The 21,711-nt window shown below is 43.8% G+C and overlaps 1 protein-coding gene and 1 long non-coding RNA gene across 2 annotated transcripts in view; one reads left to right on the forward strand and one right to left on the reverse strand.

The window, feature by feature from the left end:
• The window catches only part of LOC144336270 (uncharacterized), a 100,877-nt gene that overhangs the window by 4,168 nt on the left and 74,998 nt on the right, over positions 1 to 21,711 (reverse strand). The window lies entirely within an intron of this gene.
• LOC114673536 (uncharacterized) overlaps positions 16,067 to 21,711 on the forward strand; it is a 159,129-nt gene continuing 153,484 nt past the window's right edge. The window contains exon 1 of the mRNA XM_077974206.1: positions 16,067 to 16,519. Coding sequence (XP_077830332.1) covers positions 16,427 to 16,519 — 93 coding nt within the window. The 5' untranslated portion in view covers positions 16,067 to 16,426. The remainder of the gene's footprint in view (positions 16,520 to 21,711) is intronic.

A 21,711-nucleotide genomic window follows, 5' to 3' on the forward strand; every position in this document is an offset into this window, starting at 1 on the left:
GACCTGCAAGGAGCTCCATCTTCCAGAACAGGTGGAAAGGGCATTGGCTCTGGAATCAGAAAAAACAGGTTTAGCTGCAGGCTCTTAACACAGGTGGCCATACTAATCTCCGTACTGTTCCAGTTTTAGTTCGTGTACTGCCAAGGCAAGCACAGCCATAGCCTTTTAATGTGTTTCCTGGCTTTACTAATAAATCCACAGAAATGGGGAAGATTGAAAAGATTTAATATTTTTAAAACGCAGATCTGATTCTGTCACTCTCACCCCCACCCTGATTTCCTCAGTGGCGTCCCACTGCACTTGGAATAAATTCACACTCTTTGCCATGGCCTAACGGCCCTGCGCAACCTGGCACTTTCTACTCTCAGACCTCACTTGATACCTCCTTTCCCTGGCCCCCAGCTCCAGTTATAGTCTCTCTCTTTCCTAGAACACCCCAGGCTTGCTCTGCCTCGGGGCCATTGCACTTGTGATTCCCTTTGCTCGGAACTCTCTTTCCCTAGAGCTTCAGCTCTTCATTTGCCTGCCTCTCACCCTTCAGATATCAGCTTAGCTGGGTGCAGTGGCTCACACTGGAATCCCAGTGTCCCTGTGTGTTGGGAGGCCAAGGCAAGAGGATTGCTTGAGACCAGGAGTTTGAGACCAGCCTGGACAACATAAGGAGCACCCCCCTCACTACAAAATTATCTGGGTATGGTGGCGTGCACCTGTGGTCCTAGCTTCTTGGGAGGCTGAGATAGGAGGATCACTTGAGCCTGGGAGGTCGAGGCAGCAGTGAGCCACTGCACAACAGCCAGGGTGACAGAGCAAGACTCTCAGAAAAACAAACAAACAAACCAAAAAAACCAATCCCATTCCCTCACCAAAATTCAAATATCTAGCTCACATGAAAGTAGCACCTTTTCAGAGGTGATACTTTTTTTTTTTTTAAGTCAACTTTTTTTTTAGGTTCAGGGCATACATGTGCAGGTTTGTTACCTGTGTATATTGCATGATGCTGATGTTTGGGGTTCATAATTGACTCTATCCCCCAAGTAGTGAGCATAGTCCCCAATAATTAGTTTTACAACCACTGTCCTTCTTCTCCCTCCCCCTGTATTAGTCCCCAGTGTCAATTGTTGCCATCTTTCTGTCTGTGAGTACCCAATACTCAGCTCCTACTCATAAGTGAGAATATGTGGTATTTGTTTTTTTGCTCCTGCATTGATAATGGCCTCCAGCTGCATCCATGTTGCTGCAAAGGACATGAATTCATTCTTTTGATGGCTGCATAGTATTCCCTGGTGTATATGTACTTCATTTTCGTCATCCAGTCCACCGCTGATGGGCACCCAGGTTGATTCCGTGTCTTCGCTATTGTGAATAGTGCAGCAATGAACATAACAAGCGCATGTGTCTTTTTGGTAGAACAATTTATTTATTTTTGGATATATACCCAGTCATGGGCTTGGTCTAAGTTCCTTGAGAAATCTCTACACTGCTTTACACATTGGCTGAAGTAATTCATGTTCCCAGCAACAGTGTATTAGCATTCTCTTTTCTCCACAGCCTTACCAGCAGCTGTTGTTTTTTGACTTTTTAGTAATAGCCATTCTGACTGGTATGAGATGGTGTCTCTTTGTGGTTTTGATTTGCATTTCTCAGAAGTCATTGTTGACCACCCTATTTAATGTGGGCCCACACCCCCAGTTGCAGTCACTCTCTACCATATTTTCCTTTTATTTACATCTTATCTCTTGTCACAATCAGAAGTTCTCTGAGCTATTTGTTTACATATTTGTTTTCTGTTTCCCTCCCCAAGAAGTAAACTCAATGAGGCCAGGCATCTTGCCTGTCTTGCTTTCATGTCTTCAGTGCCTTGGGAAGTCTTGACATGTGGTCAGTGTTCAACAAATATTAGTTGAAAAATTAAATAGGAGGTGATATCAGGAAGATGGTGGAGTAGGCGATACTAGCCTTTGTCCTCCAACAAGAATTAGAGAGCTATCCTTGAACAAAAATAGCACCAGCAGGGCTCAAGAGTCCAATTAAAAACCTGCAGCAACATAGTGGAGCAAAAAATGGAGAATAACCACACAGAAAAGATTGCTGGGGAGATCAATACGCTGGAGACAGCTGGAGATTACGAGGGACAAAGAAGAAGGGCAGGGGCTATGGGTATCAGCTCCCCCGTGGGTGCCACTGTGGTCTCATGCTTTGTGCTCTGTGGAGGACACTGACAGCTTTCGCCACTGCGAACCTCAACAGCCCCTGCAGCAGCTGTGAATACCCTAAAGTTTTCCCAGCAGAGGGAAAGTGCTTGTTGCATAGACCCCAGCAGCCTGCTTTGAAGAGGACACCGACAGCTTTTGCCACTGAAGTAGCCCAACAGCCATTGGTACAGTGGACCACCCCCTACTCCAAAAGAGGAAAAGAAACTGGTGTTGGACCATCCCCCCAAAGAAACTGGTGTTGCACCCTCCTGAACTGGGGCTGCTCCCCCACCAAACCCCATACATGTCCTGGGTCCCACCCAGAGTTTTGGGCGCTTTATGTGTTCCTGTGCTTCAGACAACAGAACTGCTGTCATAGTGGGCTATAGACTGCATTCCAGACCCTGGAGCTCCTGTAGCCCATGCCCCGGACCCTGGCTCCCCAGCTGCTGTACTAACACCCACTCCTGGCACACCATCGCCAGCACTGCAGTGGAGAGGGAGGGCAGTGCCTGCATCCCAGGCACCAGGGCTGCTGCTGTCTCAAACCCAGGGGTCATGGGTCTTCCACAAGTACCTGAATTCCCAACGCCTGCTCTGTGGCTACCTCGCGGTTGCTGCACACCAGACAGTAGTGCCACTGCCACCATGAACACGCCTGAGAGCTGGATCTGGCTTCAAGAGGGATCTGTTACAACTTCACCTGTGGGAGAAGAAGAGATCAGGAAGACTCCAGCATCCTTCACCACCCCATAAGCCCTTGCTGTCTTTGTAGACCCTTGCAGCCTTAACCACTGAGGACCCCCGCCTCTGTACAGTTCTGTCAGCTGAGGTGAACATTAGTGAAGATTATAGGGAAGGTCCTGGCCAAAGGGATCTCCTGGCACAATAAAAGGCAATAGTTAGTTCTTGCCTATCAATAATTACTTTAAATGTGAATGGATTAAATTCTCTAATCAGTAGACATAGGATTTAAAAAATAGGATCCAACAATATGCTGTCTACAAGAGTTTCATCTTAGCTTTAAGGATAGAAATAGGCTGAAAAAGATCTTCTCTGCAACTGGAAAGCAAGAGAGGGAAGAGGTAGTTATATCAGACAAAACAGACTTTTAGTCAATAACTGTAAGAGGAGACAAAAATGTCAATATGTAATGACAAAAGGTCAATTTATAAAGAAGACATAATAATTATAAACATATATACACCCAACACTGGAGCACCTAAATATATAAAGTGAATATTAAGAGATCTGCAGGGAGAAATGGAGAGCAATGAAATAATGGTAGATGACTTTAATACACCACTTTCAACAGTGGATAGATCATCTAGGCAGAATACTAATAAGGACACATTGGACTTGAACTACACTTTAGACCAGGGGTGTCCAATCTTTTGGCTTTCCTGGGCCACATTGGAAAAAGAAGAATTGTGTTGGGCCACACATAAAATACACTAACACTAATGATAACTGATGAGTTAAAAAAAAAATCACACAAAAAAATCTCATAATGTTTTAAGAAAGTTTGTGAATTTCTGTTGGGCCACATTCAGAGCCGTCCTGGGCTACATGTGGCCTGCAGGCTGTGGGTTGGACAAGCTTGCTTTAGAACAAATGTACTTAACAGATACATGCAGAACATGCCATTCAAAAACAGCAGAATACCCATTCTTTTCAAGCTCGCATGGAATTTTCCTAGTATAGATCATATGTTTTATCAAATATCTTTTCTAACCACAATGCTATAAAACTAAAAATCAACAACAGGAAGAAAATTTGAAAATTCACAAATACATGGAAAGTAAAAACACTTCTGAATAACCAATGGGTCAAAGAAGAAATCAAAAGGGAAATTAAAAAAAAATTTTGAAATAAATAAAAATGAAAATACAACACACCAAAACATATGAAATACAGCAAAACAGTTCTACAAAGGAAGTTTATAGTGACAAATGCCTACGTTACAAAAAAAGAAAAACCTCAAACAAACAATTTAACTTTACATTTCAAGAAACTAGAAATAGAAGAGAAAAAGAAGCCCGAAGTCAGCAGAAGGAAGGAAATAATAAAGACCTGAATACAAATACATGAAATAGAGGCTAGAAAAACAATAAAAAAGATAAAGGAAACCAAGGGTGGGGCTTTTGAAAAGATGAAATTGACAAAACTTTAGCTAGACTAAGAAAGAAAGAGAAGACTCAAATAAATACAATCAGAAATGGAAAAGGCGACGTTACAACTGGCACCACAGAAATACAGAAGATTATAAGAGACTACTCTGAGCAATTATATGCCAACAAATTTGATAACCTAGAAGAAATGGATAGATTTCTTCAGGTATATTTCTATATGTACCCACATAGGTACATATAACATACAGAAATCCGAAGAAATAAAAAATCTGAACAGACCAATAACAAGTGATGAGATCAACTAGTAATAGACAGTAATAAAAAGACTCTATCAAAAAACTGTTAAACTAGTAAACAAATTCAGTAAAGTTGCAGGATACAAAAATCAACATATAAAAATCAGTGGTGTTTCTGTACACTGACAAGAAAGTATCCAACAAGGAAATTAAGAAAACAATCCCATTCATGATAACATTAAAACGAGTAAAATAATTAGGAGTAAATTTAATGAAAGAGGCAAAAGATCTGTACACTGAGAACTATAAAACATTGATGAAGGAAATTGAAGAAGATACAAATAAATGGAAAGATATCATGTTCATGGATTGAAATAATTAATATTGTTAAAATGGCCATACTACTGAAAGCTATCTACAGATTCAATGCAATATCCATCAAAATTCCAATGACATTTTTCATAGGAATAGAAAAAAAATTCTTAAATTGATACAGAACCACAAAAGATCCCAAATAACCAAAACAAATTTGACAAAAAGAACAAAACTAGATTTTAAATTATATTATGAAGCTATAGTAATCAAGACAATATGCTACTGCTACACACCCCAAAAAACCTCAGACATATAGACCAGTAGAACAGAGAGCCCAGAAACAAACCCATAAATATGCAGTAAAGTAATTATCAATAAAGGCACAAAGAATACACAATGAGGAGAGGATAATCTCTTCCATAAATTTTGGTGCTGGGAAAATGGAATATCCACATTCAAAAAGAATGAAATCAAACCTTTTTTTTTTTTTTTTTTTTTTTTGGAGACAGTCTCTCTCTGTCGCCAGGCTAGAGTGCAGTGGCACCTCTGCCTGGTGGGTTCAAGCGTTTCTCCTGCCTCAGCCTCCCGAGTTGCTGGAGCTACAGGCATGTACCACCACGCCCAGCTAATTTTTGTATTTTTAGTAGAAATGGGGTTTCACCATGTTGGCCAGGATGGTCTTGATCTCGTGACCTTGTGATCCGCCTGCCTCGGCCTCCCAAAGTGCTGGGATTACAGGTGTGAGCCGCTGAGCCCAGGCAAGCCCTTATCTTATACCACACCCAAAAATCAACTCAAAATGGAATAAGGATTTGAAGGTAAGAACTGAAACTGTAAAACTCCGGGAAGAAAACATATGGGAACAGTTCCTTGACAATAGTCTCAGTAATGAATTTTTTTGATTTGACACCAAAAGCGCAGGCAACAAAAGCAAAACTAAACAGATAGAACTACATTAAACTAAACAGATAGAACTACATTAAACTAAACAGAGAGAACTACATTAAACTACGAAGTCACAAAGGGCATATAAAGCACAGCAAAGGAAGCAATCAACAAAATGAAAAGCAGCCTATAGAATGGGAAAAATATTTGCAAACCATGTTTCCAATAAGGAATTAATATCTTAAAATCCATGAAGACTCATACAACTCAGCAGTAACAAAAGCCAGATCACCCAATAAAAAAATGTGCAAAGGACCCGAGTAGACATTTTTCCAAAGAAGACATATAAATAGCAAAGAGGTATATGTAAAGATGTCATTAATCATCAGGGAAATAGAAATCAAAACCACAACGACATGTCACTTCATACCTGTAGGGTGGCTATTACAAAAACGTTAAAAGTTAAGTGTTGGTGAGGACGTGGAAGAAAACGATCACTTATACACTGTTGGTGGGAACGTAAATTGGTGCAGCCATTATGAAAAACAGCATGGAGATATTGCAGAAACTTAAAAATAGAACTACCCTGGCCAGGCGCTGTGGCTCACGCCTGTAATCCCAGCACTTTGGGAGGCCGGGGCAGGTGGATCAAAAGGTCACGAGTTCGAGGCCAGCCTGGCCAACATGGTGAAACCTCGTCTCTACTGAAAATACAAAAATTAGCTGGGTGTGGTAGTGGGTGCCTGTAATCCCAGCTACTCGGGAGGCTGAGGCAGGAGAATCGCTTGAACCCGGGAGGCGGAGGTTGCAGTGAGCTGAGATCATGCCACTGCACACCAGCCTGGGCAACAAGAGCAAGACTCCATTAAAAAAAAAAAAAAAAAAAAAAACAAAAAAAAACAAAAAAACAAACTACTCTGTGATCCAACAATCTCAAGTCTGAGTATATATCCAAAGGAAATGAAATTACTATCTTGAAGAAATATCTGCACCCTCGTGTTCATCTCAGCATTATTCACAGAGGCCAAGATTTGGAAACAACATAAATATTAGTGGATGAATGGATAAAGAAAATGTAGTATGTGTGTGTGTATGTGTGTATATATATATATATTTCATTTTATATATACACATACATTGTATATAAAATGAAATATTATTCAGCCAACAAAAAGCTACCCTGACATTTGTGACAACATGAGGATGTTATGTTAAGTGAAATAAGTCAGACCCAGAAGACAAATATTGCAGGATTTCACTTACATGTGAATTTTAGAAAAAAAAAATTGAACTCATGGTAACAGAGACTAGAATGGTGGTTACCGGGGCTGGGTGGTTACCAGGTAGGGTAGGGATAAAGGGTACAAACTTTGTGTCCTAAGAGGAATCAGCTCTGGATACCTGAACCACAGCACAATGACTATAGCTAACAACAGTGTATTGTACACTTGAAATTCTCTCAGGGAGTAACCTTGTGTTACCAGGCACACACAAAAAGGACACTATGTGAAGTGATGGATTTATTTTATTTTAGTTTATTTATTTTTTATTTTTTTTCTGAGACAGAGTTTTGCTCATGTTACCCAGGCTAGAGTGCAACGATGGCATGATCTCGGCTCACTGCAACTTCCGCCTCCCAGGTTCAAGCGATTCTGCTGCCTCAGTCTTCTGAGTAGCTGAGATGACAGGCGCCAGCCACCACGCCTAGCTAATTTTTGGGTTTTTAGTAGAGATAGGGTTTCACAATGTTGGTCAGGCTGGTCTTGAACTCCCGACCTCAAGTGATCCACCTGCCTCTGCTCCCAAAGCGCTGGGATTACAGGTGTGAGCCACCACACTCAGCCAGAAATGATGGATTTGACTGTGGCCATCATCTTACCATGTATACATATATCAGAACATCACATTGTACGCCGTAAATACACACAATGTTTCTCAATCATAACTCAATAAAGCTGGCAAAAAAGAATAAATTCAATTCTATCATCTCTCTTCTTTTTAAAATTTTCACTGACTCTCCTGCCCTCGTACACACATTTGTACAACTAGACACTTCCTAGCACATGTAGATACGTTTCTTAAGACTCTCATTCAATCCTCACTCATTGATTTACTACGTTATTCATTCATCCATTCACAAACCTATCTGCCTACTTCTTTCTTCTATGGGCTCCTTGAGGACAGAGTGAATGCGTTTTATCTTTGTGTTCCAAGCACATAGTGGGGATGTAATACATCTTTCTTTAATGAATGAATGAATGAATGAATGAATGTTTTCTCCAGAGAGCAGAAGTGAGCAGAGAGTTGGCAAGTGAATTGGGAGGAGAGAAAAATATTTTTAAAATATTTAAAAAATCTAATATGATGCTCTGTGGCATTACATGTGCTTCCTTATATAATTACTGATTTGATCCTCACAAAATCCCACAAATGGGAGCAGATAATACTATTTCCCTCCAGAAATGAAGGGCCAGAGGCCTCGTGAGTTTGAGTCTGGACTGACAAAGTTAGCAGGTAGTGAATCTAAGACAAAAGCCAGGTTATTGGATTCCAAGGGCAGTGCCTTTTGCATCCATCTACGGTGTGTGTGTTTCTGATACAACGCAATGAGATGGATGTTCTCTTTTTTTTTTTTTTTTTGAGACAGAGTTTCACTCTTGTTGCCCAGGCTGGAGTACAATGGCGTGGTCTCGGCTCACTGCAACCTCTGCCTCCCAGGTTTAAGAGATTCTCCTGCCTCAGCCTCCCAAGTAGCTGGGATTACAGGCACCTGCCACCACACTGGCTAATTTTTGTATTTTTAGTAGAGACGGGGTTTTGCCACGTTGGCCAGGCTGGTCTCGAACTCCTGACCTCAGGTGATCCACTCACCTTGGCCTCCCAGAGTGCTGGGATTGAGGGTGTGAGCCACTGCGCCCGGCAGAGATGCATGTTTTTTTTGTGGCTGATGCACATTTGAAGGCGAATCCACAGAGGACAGCTGACATTGCTTTAGGCAAGTGCAGCATCACTGGAATAACAGCGTCACTGCAAAAGGGCTGGGGGGAAGACCCACTTAGGTGTACAAAGACATGGGATTTTTGGCTCATTTGTTTTGAATCAAGATTCTCAGCCAGGCGCGGTGACTCACGCCTGTAATCCCAGCACTTTGGGAGGCTGAGGTGGGTGGATCATGAGGTCAGGAGTTCAAGACCAGCCTGGCTAACATGGTGAAACCTCGTCTCTACTAAAAACACAAAAATTAGCCAGGCGTGGTGGCGAATGCCTTTAATCCCAGCTACTCAGGAGGCTGAGGCAGGAGAATTGCTTGAACCCAGGAGGTGCAGGTTGCAGTGAGCTGAGATTGTGCCACTGCACCCCAGCCTGGGCAACAAGAGCAAAACTCCGTCTCAAAAAAAAAAAAAAAAAGAATCTCAATTTCATTCCTTGACTAAAACAGGAGCTGAGAAACAAATGAAGCATGGGTCAGGATTGGGGGTAGTGTAGGGAAAAGAGTGGCAAGAGTGGGGCATGGTGGGCTAAATGAAGCCAGCAACCTTGAGGACTAGAGAAAGCTGGGTGCTACTTAAAGGGACAATGAAACTTTGGTGGCAGGAAAGTGGCCAGAGTGCCTTGTGCCAAGGTGAAGGATAAAGTGAATGCCCCAAGGCAGGCACTGGGAGCCGGTGTGCCAATACCGGACATTCTCCACATCCACAGCAGTGTCCTGATCTCGGGAAGCCTCTGCAGGGAGCCCTCAAAGCATGGCTGTATGTGTTTCCTATGGGCTCTTTTACTCTCTCTGTACCTCAAGCTTTGTCTTTGAACAAGCTGGACTATTGTCTACACTGGATCCTGAGAGCAAAATGCCGTGAAGTTGCAACTTCATTCTTTTCTTCCTTCATCCTTCGGGCAGGGCGCTCTCGCTGTGTCTTTGTGTCCTCTCTGGGTGGTGGAGGCACGGGGATGAGGACCGGCCAAGGAGTCTCCCTGGAGCCCTTGAGGGAGCTTGGAACATAGACAAGTTCCCCTGGCTGTTCGAGGCCATTTCACCTTCGCCAGCGGTTCGTCCCTGGGGGCTCGGCAGCAACCTTGCTCCGTGTTGGTTGCCTATTCCGAGCACTGGCCGCTGCTGTGGCTGGTAAAGGCATTTTTGGAAGTCCATATTACACCCACCAGCTTCACCTGTCCCTAAAATTTTGAGCCCTAAAATTTTCCTCACTTCTTCAAACAACCCCCAAATGTTGCTGCTTTTCGTAATCGGGGATTTTTCCTAACTCTCCCTCTCCTTCTTTCTTTTGCAGCACAAAATGCCCATGGGAATCACACCCCTGACATCCGTCACCACCCTTTCAACAGTGGCCCTCAAACCTGTCTGGAAAACGATGACATCTGAACTATATCATTTATAAATCATTTATGTAATACCAAAGTGCTGGGATTACAGGCGTGAGTGGGGGCAATTTTAAATTAAGAAAATTCTATCAATGAACGTAGTCTCCCCTCCCCAAATGGAGATGGAGGAATGATGAAATCCTGACAATGGAGCCCCTCGGGCTGCTGTTGGGAGGAGGCAATATCTTAAGGAAGAAGTAGAAAGAGGGTGAGAATAACATGGATTGAGCACCTGCTATTGGCCAAGGCTGGGGCCTTACAGTTTTCACCCAGGAGTCATTGCAGGTGGGCCCAGAGGACTGCAGAGAGTCAGAAATGGAACCTCCATTTCTAACTAATAGGAACCTCCATTTTTATGCTCTAGAGGAGAGCTGAGAAGAAGCTGGAAAATATTGTAAGAGCTAACACTTATAATACTGCTTCTGTTACACCAAGCACTGTTTTAGGTGCTTACATATATTAATTTGTGGAATCCTTGCAACACCGTGCCAGTAGGTGTATTTGAATTATCTCCATTTTACAGACAGGAAAACTGAGGCACAAAGAGTTAGTTGCCCAAGGTTACCTAGTAAAGGTGGGATTTACACAAATTATGCTTTTTCACTGCTGCCTTACACCATCTTGCTGAGAACTTCTCCACATACCACCAGTATGCTGGTTCATTAAGTCGTGTGTTTGTGTGCGTGAGGGTATGAGTGTGTGTGTGCATATGAGTGTGTGAGCCAGGGGTGAGCTCTAAGTGCCGGTGGTGCTGAGACTGTTTTGCTCACTGCTTTGTCCTCAGCACCTAGCACAGTGCTCAGGAAATGTTTGTGGAATCGATGCAGGAATAAATACACTTAGATTTTTCTAAGTACAGGCTCCTGTAGCTCCTTTGTTAGGAGTTATTTTGTGGCTGTCATTATGGCCCAATTTTCTTTTTTCATTTGGGTGAAAAATGATTTTGGCATTTAAACAGCATGACTTCATTATTGATTTAAAAAAAAAAATCTGTCCCTACTATCAAATTCCCCTCTTGGCATTTTGTTACTCTGGATATATTTAGAAGCATCTTTGTAGTGTTCTCCTTCTTTCTTTTGTATCTAGGATGCATTTTAACAAGGAGTATTCTATGTATGCAAAATTGTTGTCTTTTTATTTTTGTTTATCTCCTGCACTCCATAATCGAGGTTAAGAGTATGCCATTTTGATAACAAAGAACTTTCTTACTATCTTTTCGATTGACTGAATAGGCAAAGGAAACACCATAATTGTGTGAAATGGTCTGATTTAGAAACCAATTATAAGGAATGTAATTATCTACTAATGAAATATGCATGTAAGTCCTTGCTTTGCTGCTTCTAATGTCACTGTAGACAAATGTGTAGCCAGGAGAAAATTCACATAAAGTAAATTGAAAATCACCCATTTCTAGATTATGGCTAAAAATCTCATGACACCTAACAACTCAGAATCAAAAAGAATACCTGTTTTTCACCTGCAAGTGTCTCACTGTATGTGTGTGTATGTGTATGTAATATGTATGTTTACATGTGTGTGTGCAAGTATGTGTTTGTGTGTATATGCGATATGTATATGTTTACATGTGTATTTGCATGTGACATGTATTGCGTACATGTATGTATATGTATGTGTATGTGTGGGTGGGTGAATGTGTATGTGTATGTATGTGTATGTGCGTATGTGAGTTTGTATGTGAGTGTGTGTGTGCGTATGTGTGTGTGGGGGTGAGTCTGTATGTGTATGTGTGTGTGTTTCGGGTGTGTATGTGGGTGTGTAGGTGTGTGTATGTGTGTGTGTATGTGTGTGTGTGTGTCTGTGTGTATGGGAGTGGGTGGGTGAGCTTGTATGTGTGTATGTTACGTGTATGTATATGTGTGTGTTGGGGGGAGGTGAGTGGGGCAGTGGGGGCTCAGACAGGGTTTTTTCTGGTTAAACCTTAAGGTCCACAGCTCCCCCTTTCTGTCTACTGATAATTCTTGATGATTTAATCTATACGTTTCTCTGGGCTACAAAGCCGGAACTCTAAGGTCCTTTTTTAAATTATAAGAACGAAAATAGAAGAAAGCCCCTTTGGTTCTCTTAGGAAATGCATGATTGAGGAACGGCCCGTTGTCCTCGTCAGTTTTCGTAAGCCGTGCACAGCGAGACAAGGGCGCAGAGGCCTGGGAGCCGGCGCGCTCCGGCGGCCTGGGCTGTCGGCTCCGGGGGAAGCAGCAGACTGTGCTTCGGAGCGTTCGCCCTCTCCCTCCTCGGCAGAGCGCTTGTGAAACGTTTGCTACAGCTGGGGCAGGGGGGAGAAGGCAGGGTCAAGCTGCACAGCCCCAGGGCAGCGGCGCCATTCTCCGTGGCGCCAACAGACTGTGAGTGGGATGCTGAAATGTTTGGGTCGCATTTCCCACAGACGTTTGCCTCGCCCATGCCTGTGATATCAGACCACGTTCTCCTTATCCTAAGCCAACCAAGCTTGCCTTATTAAAATATCCTTCATGCCTTCTTGTCCCCACTGCAGTGCTCCAGTCTCTTCACTTCCTGAATTTTGTCAATTCTAAGACACGTTTTGGGTACATTTGAGCATCTTTGACATGGGGATGCCTCTTACAGTCAATGCTGGTCATAGTTTAATTGGTAGCGTGGGAAATAACATAATGGTATACTTTATAATCTGCGGTGCCCTAGGTCTGATGAACTATGACAGCATCTCTATGGGCTTTGCAAAACTGCCTCCCTTTCCAGCCTTGTCATATGCTACTGCTTCACACAAACCCTGTCCCGAAGGATGTTTTGTGCTGACTTATGTCCCTGGAACGCACTTTCTTCCCGGGCGATCTTTGCTCTAGTTTTTCTCTGCCTCTGACGCTTTCTATTATAGCTTCGTCTCTGCCTATGGAAATCCGTCTTCTTCAGGGCCAGCTCAAAGGCTTATCACCACCTGGAGCCTCCCCCGATGATCCCATCCGGAAATCATCCCTTCCTGCCCTCAAATCTTACAGGGATTTGCTCGTGCTTCCTCGTGGCATTTAGAGGCCTTTTAAAAACTAATAATCAAATTACTTCTCTTTCTTAATAAATTCTTATTCTTATCTTTCTTGGTATTTGGAAGCAAAGATACATTTTTATTCTCAAACAGTTGATTTTTCGTGGGCAATGTGGTAAGGAATGTTGGGCAAAACTCAACTCCAATTCAGATGAAATATCTGCAGTCAATTTTATGCAAAACCTTTCTATTTTTTTAAAACACTTTTTGAGGTATGATTGAGATATAAAAACCTGTACATACTTAATGTATACAATTGGATGAGTTTGGAGATGAGTACCATCAGCCTTCCAGATCTACAGTTTCTGCATCTGGGGATTTAACTAACTCGAATCAAAAATATTTGGAAAAAAATATACAAATAATACAAATAAAAACAATGCTGTATAGTAACTACATAGCATTTGGTATTATAAGTAATCTTGAGATGATTTAAAGAGTATAGGAGGATGTGCTTAGGTTATATGCAAATACTATATCATTTTATATCAGGGACTTGAGCATCTACAGGTTTTGGTATCTCTGGGGGTCTTGGAACCAATCCCCCCTCAGATATTGAGGGACGACTGAAACTGCCTTTGCAAAAATTATAACTAAGGAAATTATGACAGTGAAAGAGATCAGACCTAACTGACTCCGTCTTGTTCTAACCTTTAAGCTGTCCTTGTTCATTGCTGGGCATAGGCTGAATTGACTTTGGGAAGGAGTTCAGTTTATGGATTCCTTAACTGCTTTTGTTCTGAAACAAAATGGATAATACCCCCCCTTTTTTTTTTTGAGGCACAGTCTTGCTCTGTCCCCCAGGCTGGAGTGCAGTGGTGTGATCTCGGCTCACTGCAAGCTCCGCCTCCCAGGTTCACACCATTCTCCTGGCTCAGCCTCACAAGTAGCTGGGACTATAGGCGCTGGCCACCTGGCCAGGCTAATTTTTTTTTTTTTTGTATTTTTAGTAGAAACGGGGTTTCACTGTGGCCTCGATTTCCTGACCTTGTGATCTGCCCACCTTGGCCTCTCAAAGTGCTGGGATTACAGGCGTGAGCCACCACGCCTGGATAATCGCCTTTTCTTGAAAAGACCTCTTTCCGGCCTGGGGACCAGTTTGCCTTTGCAGGACTAACAAATCAGCTACAAGATTAGAAATTACAGTTTAGGAGTCATGCAGCCTCTGGTTCCAAGAGTCTGAACATCCCCAACTTGCTCCTGGGGATAACATCATTACTGTCAAACCTAAGAGCAATGCTTGAGATATTTTGCAGCCCCTGCACTGGATGGATTAGCTGACACCATCAAGACCGGTAATTTGGCTCAACCAAGTTCTGCGACCCCACTCAGGAACAGAAGACAGCAAGAAAACCTCACTTCGACCCCTCCCCGCCAAATTATTTTTTAAAACCCTACACGAGGCCCGGTGGCTCATGCCTGTAATCTCAGCACTTTGGGAGGCCGAAGTGGGTGGATCATTTGAGGTCAGGAGTTCAAGACCAGCCTGGCCAATATGACGAAACCCCATCTCTGCTAAAAACACAAAAGTTAGCCAAGTGTGGTGGTGCATGCCTGTAGTCTCAGCTACTCAGGGGGCTGAGACACAAGACTTGCTTGAACCTGGGAGGTGGAGGTTGCAGTGAGCTGTGATTGAGCCACTGCCCTGCAGCCTGGGTGACAGAGGCAGACTTTGTCTCAAGAAAACAAAAAACAAAAAAGAAAAAACTCTGGTCCCTCCCCAAATGCTCAGGGAGACTGAGTTGAGTAATAATAAAACTCTGGTCTCCCACACAGCCGGCTCTGTGTGAATTACTATTTCTTCATTGAAATTCCCCTGTCTTGATAAATTAGCTCTGTCTAGGCAGCGGGCAAGGTGAACCCATTGGGTGGTTACACATTTGGGGGCTTTCCTGGGATTGCCCTTGTGGTTACCTGACCATGGTTTGGTAGCCCCCCTCTGGCAATAGATCCAGAGGCCAGCCCAAGTGGCTGCCTAGTTCTCTTGGACTGGGGGCTGACTCTATTACCATCTCTACCCATGGCGCACTGCCGACCCAATGTATATGGATTTAATTGCAATGGAGAAATAGTCCTGGGGAAACATCCCATAACTGTAGCCCTATCACAGGGTGTGTCTGTCTGTAGCCCCATTGCAGGGTGTCTGTCTGTAGCTCCATTGCAGGTGTCTGTCTGTAGCCCCATGGTGGGGTGTCTGTCTGTAGCCCCATTGCAGGTGTCTGTCTGTAGCCCCATGGTGGGGTGTCTGTCTGTAGCCCCATTGCAGGGTGTGTCTGTCTGTAGCCCCATTGCAGGGTGTCTGTCTGTAGCCCTATCACAGGGTGTGTCTGTCTGTAGCCCCATTGCAGGGTGTCTGTCTGTAGCCCTATCACAGGGTGTGTCTATCTGTAGCCCTATCACAGGTGTGTCTGTCTGTAGCCCCATTGCAGGGTGTTTGTCTGTAGCCCCATGGTGGGGTGTTTGTCTGTAGTCCTATCACAGGGTGTGTCTATCTGTAGCCCTATCACAGGTGTGTCTGTCTGTAGCCCCATTGCAGGGTGTGTCTGTCTGTGGCCCCATGGTGGGGTGTCTGATTTGGTGAGTATTGTAGGTGCTGTCCACAGCCCCTTTCTTCTCCCGATGTTGGCCTCTCTGGAGGTGCTGTTTTTTCTTGGTAGCCTCTTGGGGTGTCTGTCTGCAGCCCCATCATGAGGTGTCTATTCGTAGTCCCATTACAGATGTCCATAGCTGTAGCCCTGTTACAGGTGTCTAATTGGATGGAGAATAGGGGACTTGTTTGGAGGAACCCTCTTGGTTTGAAACTGGGGCTGGAATCTGTGTCTTGAAGGCCTTCTGTTCCTTTTACTTGTGTGTGTGCGTGCGCGTGCGTGTACGTGCGTGCGCGTGCGTGCGTGTATGTGCGGAGGGGAACCTTGAAGGAATTGCTGACGAACGAACGCCCGGCAGGCCTAACTCAGGGTGACTGCTCTTCCATTGTGCCTATGGGAGGTTCTCTCTCCCCCCTGTGAGTGGATTAAAGACAACGGGGACCAACAGGAGAAGGTTTGAGCCTTGCCAGGTCGATATTGGGTGCTGAACCAGGTGACGACTGTCTGGTTGACTTGTATTTTGCCTCGGCTGGGATGAAAAATGTTAATTCCGTTCCCCATGCAACCTGCTGGGCAGCATCTTGCAAAAATAAGAATCTCTTGCCTGTGGTTCCGTAAAACAGAAAAGGGTGATTTTCTTTTGTAAAGTGGCTTGACCCCCACAGCCATGGCACAGGGAGCTGGGTCATCAAAAGCCACTTCGTTCTTCTGGAAGCTGCAGAGAAAGGGAACCTGGAAACCTAGTATGCCAGCAAAAAGGGTAAGAATTTCTTACCGGACAAGTTTCTGGTATTTCTCTTTCTCTCTCTCTCTCTCAGCCTCTCTGTCTCTCTATGTGTGTGTGTGTGCTTGAGTGCGAACAGTAAACAACACTGTTTGTCTCCTCTGCAAATGCAGACTGGTCCCCAGGCAAGAAGGGAGCCTTTTTGGGAAAGGGTTATTATCAATTTTGTTTCAGAGTCAAACCATAAACTGAATTTCTTCCCAAAGTTAGTTCAGTCTATGCCCGGGAATGAACAAGGACAGCTTAAAGGTTAGAAGCAAGATGGAGTCCGTTAGGTCTGATCTCTTTCACTGTCATAATTTCCTCAGTTACAATTTTTGCAAAGGCAGTATACCATATATCTGTGAAACCATCGTCACAGCCAATGCTATAAACCTCCTTCAAAAGTTGCCTCTTACTCTATTGTTATTTTAATGTGAATCTTTCCATTTAAGGCTCAATTGGAAGATATGAAAATATAAGTAATTCAGAATATTTTACCCTAAATATCTTATTAATTTTTCTAAAAATTCCAGATATATTTTTTCAAGTTAAAAAATTTCAGGGAAAGTACAGAAATTAAAAGATTTTAGGCCAGGCGCAGTGACTCATGGCTGTAATCCCAGCACTTTGGGAGGCTGAGATGGGCAGATCACCTGAGGTCAGGAGTTTGAGACCAGCCTGGTCAACATGGTAAAACCCCTTCTCTACTAAAAATACAAAAATTAGCCGGGTGTGGTGGCAGGCACCTGTAATCCCAGCTACTGGGGAGTTCAAGTTCAATCACTTGAACCCGGGAGGTGGAGGTTGTGGTTGCCAAGATCACGCCATTGCACTCCAGCCTGGGTGACAAGAGTGAAACTCTGTCTAAAACAAAACAAAACAAAAAATGGTTTTAATCTGAATTTTTTGTTCTTCCTTCTCCAGTTCTAAGCCTTTCATTTTTGGCATTGATGGGGCTAGGGAACTAGCCCATATTCTGGGGGATTTGCCTTAAATGCCAGGATGAATGTTTGGGTTCAATTCTCCTTAGCTCTGAGAAGCCATGGAAGGTTTTGAAGTGAGGGAGGTGGCTGAGAGTGACACCAGTTGGGTGGTGACTGTATTTTTCCCTGTCATGGCCACGGGAAGATGAGCATGGCAGCAAGGTCCTCCACACCCAGTCAGCCCACAGTTAGCGCTTTGACTGTGTGTCAGAGAGAGAAGGAACGCACGTGTTTGTGCGGAATGCATAGCTGGCACTGGGCTTTCCATACTGTATGTAAAAATGAGTAAAGCTTTTGACATGCCCTAGGTTAAAAGTGTCAAATGTTGAGTCTGAATGAACCGAAGGATGGGAACACAGTAAAAGTAGATAAATAAGATAGAGACATGGGCTGGGCGCGGTGGCTCAAGCCTGTAATCCCAGCACTTTGGGAGGCCGAGGCGGGCGGATCACAAGGTCAGGAGATTGAGACCACAGTGAAACCCCGTCTCTACTAAAAATACAAAAAATTAGCCGGGCACGGTGGCGGGCGCCTGCAGTCCTAGCTACTCAGGAGGCTGAGGCAGGAGAATGGCGTGAACCCAGGAGGCGGAGCTTGCAGTGAGCCGAGATCGCACCACTGCACTCCAGCCTGGGCAACAGCGTGAGACTCCGTCTCAAAAAAAAAAAAAAAAAAAGATAGAGACATGATTTTAAGAGACTAAATGAGGAGTTCAGTTAGGCTCCCCAAGGAAATCTGTACTGTCTTGTGAACCCCAAAATATCTGAGTCAGGTCTCAATCAATTTAGAAAGTTTATCCTCAGGAGGTCCTGACAACATGTACCCTTGGTGGTCGGGGTACAGCTTTGCTTTTATACATTTTAGGGAGACATGAGACATCAGTCAATACGTGTAAGATGTACATTGGTTCGATCCGATCTGGAAGTGTGGGACAACTCGAGGTTGGCAGGGAAGAGTTATTATCAGTAGAAAGGAATGTCTGGGTTATGGCAAGGGGTTGTGGAGACCAAGGTTTTATCATGCAGATGAAGCCTCTAGGTCGCAGGCTCTAGAGAAACTAGATCATAAATGTTTCCCATCAGACCTAAGGTCTGTGTTGATGTTAACGCTGGGGGGTATCTAATGAGGCATGTCCACCCCCCTCTTTCATCATGGCCTGAGCTAGATTTTCAGGTTAACTCTGGAATGCCCTTGGCCAGGAAGAGGGGTCCATTCAGCTAACTGGGCCCCTTAGAATTTTACTTTTGGTTTACAGTCTCAGCCTTAGATGAAAAACTTCTTAAAGTTGTTATCAGCGTGTCCGCCTCAGTGTGAATGAGTTTCAGTTTCCACAGAGTAGGTTTTAGAACAGCAGGGGTGAGGAGCTCTCTGCATCACTGGTGTAGGGAAAGGGTGGCTGGGGAGGAGGCTCCTTCCCCATGAGCCCAAAGCTGTCCTGGAGGAAGAGTCAGGGGCCAGGCCTGCTCCTATTTTCCTCTGGGCAAGGGCTGTGCTTGCCGGGTGACCTGCAGGTCCCTGAGAAGCTGAGTTCCATCTCCAGCACCTCCCTTGGAGGACATGCAGTGAATCAGCCACTGTCAGCCTCTGCTGGGTCTGAACGCGCTAATAAGGTGGCCTTTGCAGCACACGCCTTGCACGCACCTTCATCAGCCCTCTTTCCACAAGTCTTATTTATACCTGTGATGCAGCACATAAAGAAAGCTGGGTGAGTCACTAAGCGCTGTGGTGAGAAATGGACTTTCTGTCATTTCTCCTGGAGACACCGAGAGTTAATATTGCACGGGCGGTGAGGCAGCCGATGTCATCCGGCAAATAAGTATTCCAGTGTGTTCTCACTCCCCCATCACTCAAGATTCTTCCCTGCAGGAAACTCGCAACCAAACAAAAGGGTTGTTTTCTTACTCCCTTAGGTGACAGCAATATTGAATCATTGCATTGATCTGTCTTCTTAGGGCTGGCTTTGTGTCTTTTAAGTGAGAAGGGGATACACAGTCTAACCGCACATTTTAAGAGCTTTGCCTTGTTTTTCAGAGCACTGCATGGCAATGGTAACAAGCATATACTGTCCACAGAAGGCCTTGTGGTCTCCCCACGGAACGGTTTATTGGCAATGCAATTTTCTTAATTCAGCTCCAAAGCAATTAAACATATTGAGCATCTGTTATGGGTAGTCACGGGGCGGGGCGGGGTGGGGGGAGTGCAATAATGAATAAGAAACCATGGTTCACTGTGAGTTTCATTCATTTCTTTATTCAACAAATCCCTGTTCTAGGCACTGGTGACACCACAGGGAATAAAATAGAAAATGTTCCCGCCTACAATGTTGTTTTAGTATAGCAGGGGCAGGAATCAGTCTCATAGCAGGTAGTGATACGTCACAGGAAGCAGGGTGGCCCAAAAGACTTCTCTGAAGAGGCGGCATTTGGGTACAATTTTGAACACATCAGTGAGTGAGTGTGGGTTACCTGGGGGAGGAAGCCCCTAAGTGAGGGCAGAGGCCCTGAGGTGGGAACCTGTCTGTTGTGTCTGAGGAACAATGAGGAGGCAGTGTCGCCAAGCTTAGGGAGCAAGGGGGGCTCTGCCGGCCGTGAAGGTCAGAGAGCCAGGCCAGAGGGTGCAAGGGTTAGGGGCCACTTCTGGACCTGGATTTTATGTCGTTTCATTTTAAATTTTGCATTTGGGTTTTTTATTCTTTTTTTAGCATATGGGACTTTGAAAAGTAAAGCATTTTACTGAAGCATAACCAACACAGAAACATACAAAATCCTCAATGCATAGACACAGCACTTGTGTCTCTGTTATACTTGTGTAATCAGTACTCAGTGAGAAATCGAATTTCACCACTGCTCCCACCCTAGTGGCCTGTCTCAGTCACCCTCCCCTCCCCACGGAGAGCCACTACCTGATTTCTAGAAAGATAGACTGAGTCTGAACTTTATGTAAGTGGAATCATACAGTATGTACTCTTTTATATTTGGTTTCATTCATTCAGTGTTATGGTTGTGAGATTCTTTCATGTTGTGGGTTATAACTGTTCATTCTTGTTGCTATTTTCTATTGTATGAACATTCCGCAGTTTATTTGTCTATCCATTAGGGTTGTTTCCAATTTTGGGCTATTACAAACACAGCTGCTAGGAGCATTCATCTATGTGTCTTTTGGTCAATATATATATATGTGTGTTTCTGTCAAGTACAATAAACCTAGAAGTGGAATTGCTGGTTGGTGGGCCATATATGTGTTCAACTTAGTAAATATTGCCAAATATTTCCATAGCGCTTGTATCAGTTCACTCCCATAAACATTAAATAAAAGTTCCCGTTGCTCCATATTCTTGTCACCACTTGGAATAATTCGTATCGTTTTAGCCATTTTGATGTATATGTAGTGGTATCGCATTGTGATCTGAATTTGCATTTCCCTGATAACTCATGAAGTTAAGCACCTTTTCATATGTTTGTAGGCCATAATTAGGAAATCTACTTTTGTGAAGTACCTGTTCAAATCTTTTGCTCAGGTTTATTTCTGTTAATTGACTGTCTTTTAAAAAACAGTTTATAGGAATTCTTTGTGTATGCTGGACACAAGTCCTTGACTGGATATTCATATTTCAAGGAACTTCTCCCACTCTGTGGTTTGCATTTTCATCTCTTAACGATATCTTTTAGGGGAAACTTTTTTGATTTTAACATAGCACATAGGTTTTGATGATAGGCCTCATAAGTAAGTTACAGGGTAATACTGGCCTCATAAGTGAGTTGGGAAGTATTCCCTCATCTTCTATGTTTTTTTTTGTTTTTTTTTTTGAGATGGAATCTTACTCTATTGCCCAGGCTGGAGTGCAGTGGCTCAATCTCGGTTCACTGCAACCTCCATCTCCCGGGTTCAAGCGATCCTCCCTCCACAGCCTCCTGAGCAGCTGAGACTAAAGGTGTGCACCACCACGCTTGGCTAATTTTTGTATTTTTTAGTAGAGACGGGGTTTAGCCATGTTGGCCAGGCTGGTCTCACACTCCTGACCTCAAGTGATCCACCTGCCTTAGCCTCTCAAAGTGCTGGGATTATAGGCGTGAGCCACTGCACTCTGCTCTGTTTTTTAAGAGTTTGTTAAGAATTGGTTTGAATTCTTCAAATGTTTGGTATAATTTCAGTGGTGAGGCCATCTAAGTTTGAGCTTTTTTTCTTTGTGTATAGTTTATTGAT

This window comes from Macaca mulatta, chromosome 17, assembly GCF_049350105.2.
Source record: "Macaca mulatta isolate MMU2019108-1 chromosome 17, T2T-MMU8v2.0, whole genome shotgun sequence".
In the NCBI taxonomy this organism is placed as follows: domain Eukaryota; kingdom Metazoa; phylum Chordata; class Mammalia; order Primates; family Cercopithecidae; genus Macaca; species Macaca mulatta.